The 10448-nt window shown below is 38.8% G+C and overlaps 1 protein-coding gene across 6 annotated transcripts in view; it reads right to left on the bottom strand.

Annotated features, from left to right (window-relative positions):
• Positions 1–10448, bottom strand: part of PTPRZ1 (protein tyrosine phosphatase receptor type Z1) — a 208435-nt gene continuing 197987 nt past the window's right edge. For 4 of the 6 annotated variants that reach the window (XM_061414541.1, XM_061414542.1, XM_061414543.1 and 1 more), the window contains 7 exons: positions 9224–9317; positions 8845–8918; positions 5912–6040; positions 5320–5466; positions 3413–3555; positions 2526–2661; positions 1–966 (listed from right to left, as the gene is read on the bottom strand). In XM_061414541.1, the coding sequence (XP_061270525.1) occupies positions 826–966; positions 2526–2661; positions 3413–3555; positions 5320–5466; positions 5912–6040; positions 8845–8918; positions 9224–9317 (864 nt within the window). In that variant the 3' untranslated portion in view covers positions 1–825. Of the gene's footprint in view, positions 967–2525; positions 2662–3412; positions 3556–5319; positions 5467–5872; positions 6041–8844; positions 8919–9223; positions 9318–10448 lie in introns of all 6 variants that reach the window. The other 2 variants (XM_061414539.1, XM_061414540.1) reach the window with 1 other exon arrangement.

Raw genomic sequence — 10448 nt, 5'->3', positions numbered from 1 at the left:
TGATGGTGATATTTATATTTATTTTTGCAATGTCTTGGATAAAAACCATTTAAACAATGTCAGGTAAGGTGTTATTCTCATAAAAACATCTTCCTTCAAAACAAATGTATTTTTATTTTCCATAAAAGTTAAAATTACATGCTAAAACAGTTAATCACAACACAAAACAATATCAAGAAGACTCACAGAGTAAGACCAGATAATGAGCTGCATCATTAAACTAAATAATTACACAGAACTAGAAAACTGACTCAGTAGTAAAATATAAAAATCTACAATTATAAATATAAATTTGGTCCATGGAGACACTAGAGCAGTATTTACAGTAAGTATTAGATTATTTCTACATTAGGTGAATACTGCAGTTGTAAAATGTTGAATATCATAGGGAGCAGGGTGTTTTATTTACAGTATACTATATTAAAAGTTATATTTCTAGCAAACCTGATGATTGCTACAAATACAGCTAAAAATTTGACACTAAAAACAAACATGTTTTTTGTTTGGGATTCTAGTTGGGAATTCCTAGTATCTGTAAATTGAAATTTTCTGTTAAAATCAATATGAAAAAAAGATATCACAATTCCATTCTTAGAAATACTGTAAATTTCAATCATTTTAGTTTAAACACAATAAGTGAATTACAAGAAGGTTTGCAAAAAAGGCACACATTGTTAATGATGTAAATTTGGCAGCAGAATCCTATGTCATGGTAGTAACTGTCAGGTGATGTGAAGTAAACAGATAACAGAATTGATTTTCCAGTCAAATTTTAGAAAGAGGAAAGCAAGGCTCACATGTGGGCTCTTCTCACCCCTTTCCATGTCAAACTAAAGACTCTAAACTCTCGGCTATATTTCCATCAGCCAATGCTGCGCCATTACTGTCCAGAGAGGTGGACGGGTTCTCTTCCTGCCTTGTGCTCACAAGGCTGAGGACGGCTTTGTAGAGAAACTGATACTGCTCCTGGAGAACAGAGGTGGTAGGAAACAGGAAACTCAGTGAAGACATACAATTTTAAAAAGAAGGCATGTTTGCAGTCATCCTTTGCCACTGTCCAAGGAAGGTCACTGTGTGAAGGGCTCTGTTATAATTGGCAAAGGTTGGCAGAGGTACACCATCCATATTAATGTCTCCTTCTGATTAAATTTTAAAGTAGCTCTACAATTAGCCAACGCTTACGGACCTAGAACATTGGCCCATATACATTTGCCAATGGTAAGCACTCCATTCCTACTCAAACGTCATGGAATCAATCAGAAGGAGATGTGATAAGGTTCTAATACTGATTTATCAACTTGTGTGCAAGCCCTTTGGCACTCGACTCTTGTATCCCACTGAGTTATTCATTCTCCATTCTCCAGTTGTTACGAAACCTCAGGACTGCAGTGTCAGCACGGGAATTTAAGGCGAATGCAGGCCTTTCATAGGACCCACTGTTTACCCAGTATTCTTCACACTCTACCAGCACGGGTAGTCCTATGTCCTGCTTGGTGCAAAGGAGAGCATGTGTCCTGCTCTGGTTTCAGAGACACACAGAAGAATAAAGAGTTGCTCTCTTTCAGACGCCAACCTGGGGATGGTGAGGTGGGGGCAAGGCAGTTGCAAAGGCTGTGAGCTAATGGCTGGCACCACAGTAGGAAACCATTGGCACCACATGTCTTAGTAAATGCATTTGTGAAACTTGGGTGTAGGTTTAGTCTCCAGGAAGCAATTTCAAATGACAAGCTTTGCACATACAACTCACCTTGCCTGAATGAGACTTTTAACAAGGGCTCCTCTGAAGTGTGTGTGCACAAGGCCTTCCCTGCTCTCTGACCAGCTGGTGTGGGCTGGAGCTTTGAAGATGGACCCTTTATAAGGCCCTTCCATATACAGACCAGAAAGTTAGAAGGGAGCCTATGATTTCTGCATTCACCTAAGCTTCTCCCACTAGGGTATGCACAAAGTTCCCTATTGTCTTTCTAGCCCTTGTTTCTAGTATAAAAGCTTCCAAATTATTCTCAGAGTTGAGACTTATCTTTCCAAATGTGTTATGCTTTTTCTTGATTGTATGAGTGTCTTTCTCTTTTTTAAAAGTACTCTTAGAATTAGCTACTTCTTAAGTTTAGAAAATGAATTTGGCTTGATAAAAAAGTGAACAACTGAATTCTATTTTCTGACTGCTCTTTGAGGCTATGCAGAACTTGAACGCTGGAATAAAATGTTTATTTTGCTGGATAAATCAGATTAGTTGGTGCTTCTACTACAGATATTTTTTCAGAATTATACTAAGTCTCACAAAAAAGGCACACAATGAAATTGAAAATTTTTGATCCATCAATTTTCTGGAAGATAAACTTTAAAAGTTTATTGTTTATAGTTCCAGTTCTATGGATTGCAAATGGATTATAATTCAGCTTGAAAACTTCATGTTAATGTTATCAATGTGTTCTTTTTGATACACAACAAAATGATTTTGGTAGCCCCTAGAAAGTAACAGGTGCTCTAACCGGAAAAGCTTGAGTCGCTGTCTTGTTACTTACAATGTCAGCAAAGACTCCTGGCCTCATCAAATTGATCATCTTGGCTACCTGGTACACATCCATGGAATTTTCTTTTTCAAGTTGGTGCATAAGGGTCGTCAGAGCACAGAAAGTTCCAGCGGTCACTCCTCCATGCCTGGAGGCAAATGGAAGGGACAAAGACTCCATTCAGATGCATCAAACATTCACATTTGGAACTCACAGAGCATGTGGCCTTGACAACTTGGCAGTAAGGACACTGAAATTTTTAATATATTGTCTCCTCACTTTATTGTCCATGGAACTATGCTTTAATCTGAAACACTGTGGAATGTTCACAATATTAGTAATGAGACACTTTATAGAAATTAAGTATTTGGTTATACATTTCGTTTTATTATACTATGGAATGGGTTGGACATAAATCAAAATAATCTGACTGAGGTTAATCTAAGTATCATATATAATATGCACATGCATTTTGGTTTACAACAGAAACTTGGAAAGATCAATTGGATACAGATTTCTATTTCTGGTAAATAAAAATGATATCATGATATCAATTTTATTCCAATCCCATGAAGTCAGTGGCTGAGGAATGTCTCCCTGGTTAGAACGTGTAAAAATCCAGGTTCTAAAACACTGACTCATCACACAAAGTGTTCTCAGCATAGAATGCAAGAGCAAATGCCTATGACCCTGCACCCATCTTCTGCCTTCAGCAGGAGCTCTAAGTGGAAAAAAAACCCCAAACTATTCTGTGTTAATCATGTCCATGAGAAGCAATAATCTACCCTGGCTGAATAATTCACCATGGGTCCAAAATATTAGGTTAGTACAAAGATAACAGAAATATACACACACCCAGAGCATGTCAGGTGTGAAGAGGTTTAAGGTGTGGCACTTACTCATCATGAACAATCATGGGCCCATCCCTGGTGGCAGCTTCTTCTTTGATAATACTTATAAGTTCAAAAGTCTTACTAATGGGGCTGTCCGGATTTGGCCATTTGGGACACTGAAAGTGCCGCACTTCAAGTACATAATCATCCTACAAGAAGAGGTAAAATCAGTGTTTTAAAAAGTGTCATATTGGGAGGTGAGTAGATGAATTGAGGAAAATCAGTAACTACAGGAATGCAATAAAACCAAATCATATGCTGAATGCAGGAGTCGTTATAGCCCATTCATTGCATCATAATGCGACGAACTAGGGTTTTTTTTTTTTTTTAAACTAAACTCCTGACTATCTACAAGACACCAATTTGAATTCTTTGTCAATAATTATTTCTGTGAAAATCAGGAATTGCAGGAAGGTGATGAAACCAAGTCACACACGGAGTGTAGCAGTCGTTGTAGCCCGTCCGTTATCATGGAAGGGAGAAATCGCCATGACACCACATTTGCCGTGTACAGATGTGGCCTCTTTTTTATTCTAAAATAATCCTTGTTGGTGGACTTTATATTGCCAATCAAATCAGGAACAGAGATGTGGCTGTGTCCATAAAATTAAACTTACAAAGAGAGATCTTCTGTTTTAAAATTTGCTTTAAAAATTGTGCAGACATTCCTTTACAAATTATGAATCATTATATTGTATACCTGTAACATATAATATTGTAAATCATCTGTATTTGAAGTAAAAAAGAAAAAGATAGCACAGACTTCTTCAAATAGCAGCATTACTCAGGTTCAACTAAGGGAAGAATATGATTGCATGACACAGTGTGGGAAGTGCTGGCAAGGAGGATGGAGACATGGGTCCCACTCTAGCCCCGGTTCGAATCCTTGCTTAAGTGACCAAACCAGGTTGCATGACTTTAACACTCTTGAACTTCTGATCCTCAGTTTCCTAAAGTGGCTTATACATATACAGGAATCTGATTTATGACTGAACTGGTATTGTTGATCTATAAATGATGCTGGAACAATGGCTCTTCACATGAAACAATAAAACTGGACTCTTGACTCACAAAATATAATATGAAACATCAATTCCAGGCAGAACTATAAGACATTTAGAAAACAATGTATTTGCATCATCAATTTTATAAGTGTTGGTTAACCAAATAGTCTAGCAAATACTGAATCTTCTTATATATCCTATATGTTTTACCAGTTCAGAATTAAAGTGAAACATTTAAACCATCCTAAATATGATTTAATTTTTTTCTGATTGAGCAAGTCCTCTGAATTTCACATACCTTACTCATCATTATTAGCATCTTTTAGTCTTTTACAGGAGCCATACAATAATTTATGAACTATGCTGTAATTACAGAAATAATTATTGACAAAGAATTCAAACTGTAGACAATTAAGAGTTTAGTAAAACAACCCTAATTCATTGCACTGCATGTTTTCAAAGCAGTTCTTCACTGAACAACCCCCTGTACATCAGTAGAGGACAGTAAACTTGTTTTTTACTGGTAGGTAATATTTTTCCCATTTTACTTAGGAGAAGACAAGGTAAACACTGGCCTTAAAACATGAGAATTAGGATTAATAAAATTATTTGTTTTTACTGTTTAGTTTCAACTTAACTTCTATCAGCAACTGCTTTGGAGTAAAGAGAAATTTTTGACTTCCTGTGTGTGTAGAAATCAAGGATGGTAGAGTTTAGTGATGGCTAATTGTTTAATGATTCTATAAGATTAAAAAAAATGAAAATAACATGTAAGGTAAAATTTATTATTTGGGTAATTTGCCTCAATTTATAAGAAATCAGATTCCTTCTTTTAATTTCTAGGAGAGATCTTTAAACCGGCATATATTTAAAAAGATGAAAAGTTTATCATTTAAACTATGTCCATACCTGTGTAGCTTCTAGGATAAAATCTTGCATTATAAGTTTTTCCTCGTTAGACAGACATTTGTGTTCTTCAGCCATAAGAGTGACCTTAAAACTCTCACAATTTATAGGTTCATCTTTATTTGGCCAGTAAACAAATTCATCTTCTGCCTGGAGGATTAAAAGACAAAGACGATTCTAGATTTAATAAAATGTCTAAGTCAGACTGTGAAACAAAGTTAACAGGTTGCTGTAGAAAATTCAACTCAAATTTTTCTTTGAATCTCAAAATTTACTCTTAAAATATCCTAACAAGTTTTATTTAAAAAATGCAAGTAGAAGTATATGGACTGACTTCATTCATGATTGCAATTCTAATTCCCTAAGCAGCGTAATAAATACTTAAGTTAATTTCAACCTACTTTTATTTAAAACTGTCATTCAACAATTTCAGACCTGAGATATTGCATTCAAACCAGATCCAATAATAGACAAGGTGCAACTTCAATATTAGTTCGTTAGTTGAAAAAAATACTTTGTGTACTGGACTTTTGAGTAGCTGTGCCTTGATACCTACCCTAAAAAGAAAGTGCCAAAAGTGACCGGAAGGGCTTACCATGTTCTGACCATCTGGAAGCATAACAACCAGCTGGGCGTTATGGTCCCATATCATCCTCCAGAAATCCTGGATGGTGTGGAGAAGGGGATGCTGGGTGATGATGAATTCATTGCTCTGATAATAGCCCTACATAATCAAAGAGAGGATAGAAAGAGCCTTGGCATATGACTGTAAATATTTAAGACAGTTATAGGTTAATGGTCATGTTAGTCTTTTTATTTTTAGATTGTGTCTGTAAATAATAATGTGATTATTATAGCCAATGTTATAGACCCATCCTATATGTCAGGTACAGTGTTAAGCATTTTCCTTCTTTATTCCTCACAGCAGTACTATGAGAAAGGGAATGTGAGCTTCACTTCATACGTAATTAAACTGAAGCTGAAGAAGTTATCACCTTAAGTTATCACAAGTTATCACTTCTAGGAGGAGACTTAACGAAATGGCTTGTGGACTATGTCTCCCACACTAGATAGAACAGAAATCTAGAAATTCTGCATTTCTTAAACTTCTTAAGTCCCAATGGCAGTGCCAAATTTCACACCCACTGGCAATAGGATACTTTACGTCTTGACTGCCTCTACCGGAGAGGAACTAGGGGTGTGAGTGAGTGAGTGAAGTCGCTCAGTCGTGTCTGACTCTTTGCGACCCCATGGACTGTAGCATACAAGGCTCCTCTGTCCATGGGATTTTCCAGGCAAGGGTACTGGAGTGGGGTGCCATTTCATTCTCCAGGAACTAGGGGTGCCACCTTGCAAATGTTGCTACAGAAACCTGAAAGCTGGTGCCATTGAATTAATCATGATTTCCATGCTGCTGCTTACCAAAACCATGGCTCCTTCTGCAATGGAATCTCTTAGATCCCATTCCTAGCTCCCATAGGCTCATTTGAAGTATGGAATGTTTTTTACTTTTTTTAAGCTTTATCTTCATTTATTCATCAAGTAGAATTCTACTCAATTTACTTTCTTTTGGTTACAATCTTATTTGATAAGCAGAAAACTTTTAAGTTCATATATTCAGATTTGAATGAGTAGGTTGTACATAATTAAATGTTTTTCTCCTTAATTGTAGATGCTTTGGGTAGGAAAAGATCTTTTAAAAAAATAATTTAACTTATTTCTGGTTCTGCTGGGTCTTTGCTGTTTTAAGGGCTTCGGTCTACCTGCAGTGAGCGGGGGCTCCTCTCTAGTTATGGTGCACGGGCTTCTCATTTCAGTGGCCACTCCTGTGGAACACGAGCTCTAGGGCTCGCGGGCTTCAGTAGCTGTGGCACGTGGGCTCAGTTGTTTGGGGCTCCCAGGCTCTACAGCACACGCTCAATAGCTGTGGCACATGGGCTTAGCTGCCCCTCAGCACATGGAATCTTCCCGGATCAGAGATTGAACCTGTGTCTCCTGCATTGGCAGGTGGATTCTTTACCACTGAGCCACCAGGGAAGCCCAGGAAAAGACCTTGAAAGGACTTCCAGTCTATCCTGCAACTTCAGTCAATATCCCATATCATTCCAAGTAGATAAAAATTCATTCTATTTTGCAAATCTTCAGATGTACTGTGGCAAGCTTTGTAGGTAGCCAGCATTTAATTATTTTCTTGAAAAGAACAGCCTTTTATCTAACTAACACACAAAGCAATATTTACATTTGTTCTCAATCCATTCTCGATTTTTGAGTAAAGACATCTGCTTCCTGTAGTATTAAGAAGCCCCTGTTTAAGTATGGCATGCTTTTAGATAACTCCTGCACCTCTTGCTTGGCAGTCAGATTCTTTACCACTGTGCCACCTGGGAAGCCCTAAAAATGAAAGTGTTAGTCACTCCGTCATGTCCGACTCTTTGTGACCCCAGGGACTGTAGCCCTCCAGACTCCTCTGTCCATGGAATTTTTTAGGCAAGAATACTGGAGTGGGTAGCCATTCCATTCTCCAAGGGATCTTCTGCTCCAGGGATTGAACCCATGTCTCCTGCATTGCAAGCAGACTCTACCATCTGAGCCACCAGGGAAGCCCTTTTAGATGCCACCGACATATATCTCCTTGTTTCCTGTATAGATATGCCTTGGTATTTTCTTTTCTAGTTAAATAGAATAGTGATTTGGGCATGGGAGTTAGGACCCTTTCATCTGAAGGCAAGCTCTGTGATGGACTGGCCTGAAATGGAAACGAAGGTCAAAAAACAGCTAAAGCACTCACTCCTCTCATAGTAGAGCTAAATGCAGACAGAAAGTATTGAATCTTTAGAAATCTAAGTCGCTAAATGAGCCCAGTTTGCAGGGTGAGAACTGTGCTGCAGACCTGGAGTGATGTCAGTGAGACTGGACTTGCTAATGCTGGTGTATCCTGGTTCTGCAGGAAATTTGCTTTGGTGAATGAAATGGAGCCACTTAGATAGGTAAGTGGTTTTGTATCTACTCATCATGTTGAAGCTGAAACTCCAATCCTTTGGCCACCTGATGCAAAGAACTGACTGATTTGAAAAGACCCTGATGCTGGGAAAGATTGAAGGCAGGTGGGGAGGGGGACAACCGGGGATGAGATGGTTGGATGGCATCACCGACTCGATGGACATGAGTTTGAGTGGACTCTGGGAGTTGGTGATGGACAGGGAGGCCTGGCATGCTGCAGTTCATGGGGTCGCAAAGAGTCGGACACGACTGAGCGACTGAACTGAACTGAACATCAGTTCTGAATGGTGAGTTTGGTTCCTGCATCTACTCAGTTGCATTGACCGAGGGTTTTCCAGTCCCAGCACACATGAAAACACCGAGGAATGCTGTGATTCCATTGTTGCTGTGGGCTGCGAACCTGCAGTCATCAGATTTGACTCGTGTCCACCCGTGGTATTTGCCAGTCACTGATTCAGGCAAACCACCCTGTTTTGGTTCTGGCAACATAAGCTTGCAGTCGGTCTTCCCAGTAGCTCTCTGACTTACCATGATGTAGGAGGCATTGATGTAGTCTGCGCCTTCTCCACTCAGGGATGAAATGCCAACCCTGGATCTTTCCACTGGGAACACAGAAGATTCATCATAAACAAGTAAGCTCTAGCACTATACCTCCTTTCCACCTCCTCAAATGGCAAAAAGTAGCTGCATTTTGCAAGTTCAGTGTCTTTGACTTTTTAGCTAATTTTTCTATGTATTTGCACTCAAAGTTTGAGTCCTTGTTAAGTTACATTATCTGACATAATTAAATGAGTATATTGCTTTTGTTCCAAGATGGAAAACTATTGTTAAATTACCTACAAGGCTTCTATTAATATTATTTTAAAAGTTGGTTTTCCTTTTTCTTCCAAAGTTCAACATAGCTTACCAGGGATGATAGAAGACGTTCTGTTCTTTTCTCTGTTGCATTGCTTTAGGGCTGTAGAATAGTCACTCTGCTGTATATTTGATTGACTCAAGAGCTGAGAAAGAATGTCAAGGAAAAATATAAATCATTTCGTTTAAGCTACTCAAATATTAAACCACACACACACACACACTCATACTCATATTTACACATGTGACTCAACAAAGATATTTAGCTCAGTCGTGCCTGACTCTTTGCGACCCCATGGACTGCAGCGCATCAGGCTCCTTTGTCCATGAGATTTTCCAGGCAAGGATACTGGAGTGGGTTGACATTTCCTTCTCCAGGGGATCTTCCTAACCCAGGGATCGAACCCAGGTCTCCTGCACTGAAGGCAGATTCTTTACCGACTGAGCTACAAGATATTTAACTTATTTTCCAAGAATTCCTTGAATTAAAGTTGTTTAGGGGACTCCCTGATACATTTATGTTTTATATTCTATTCCAGGAGGGATGGAAGAAGCAGGGAAAGCTTGATACCTAGTTTGACTTTGAGCATTGGGACCCTTCCTCTATGGTGTGTGCTCTCCATGTTCTCTATTTGAATCTCACACTGCAGCTGGAGATAAACTGCATCGTGTGTGTGTGTGTGTGTGTATACACACACATGTTGTTTAGTTGCTAAGTCGTGTCCAGCTCTTTTCGACCCCATGGACTGTAGCCTGCCAGGCTCCCTCTGTCCATTGGATTTTCCAGGTAAGAATACTAGAGTGGTTGCCATTTCCTTCTCCAAGGGATCTTCCCAACCCAGGGATAAAAACCACATCTCCTGCATTGGCAGACAGATTCTTTACCACTGAGTCACCAGGGAAGCCCTTATATATGCATATAGTTTTTTATTCATTATTTTGGGCTTCCCTAGTGTATTCGACTAAAGAGTCCACCTGCAATGTGAGAGAGAATGACAACCCACTCCAGGATTCTTACCTGGAGAATCCCCATGGACAGAGGAACCTGGTGGGCTACAGTCCATGGGGTCGCAGAGTCAGACATGACTGAGCAACTAAGCACAGCACATTCATTATTTTAATACTTCATGACATAAATAATCTACTTGCTATTTATCTATTCTGCAATTAGTGAATGTTTGCATTATTTTCAATGTTGCTATTTCAAACTTTGTAGCAATGAATAGCCCTTGTATATTTCTTAATATGCACATATGTGAGGGTTTCTATAAAGAATT

The sequence above is a fragment of the Bos javanicus genome, chromosome 4 (genome assembly GCF_032452875.1).
Source record: "Bos javanicus breed banteng chromosome 4, ARS-OSU_banteng_1.0, whole genome shotgun sequence".
NCBI classification, from domain to species: Eukaryota; Metazoa; Chordata; class Mammalia; order Artiodactyla; family Bovidae; genus Bos; species Bos javanicus.
The sequence above is the reverse complement of the archived record's forward strand: the minus strand, read 5'-3'. Positions and strand labels throughout refer to the sequence as shown.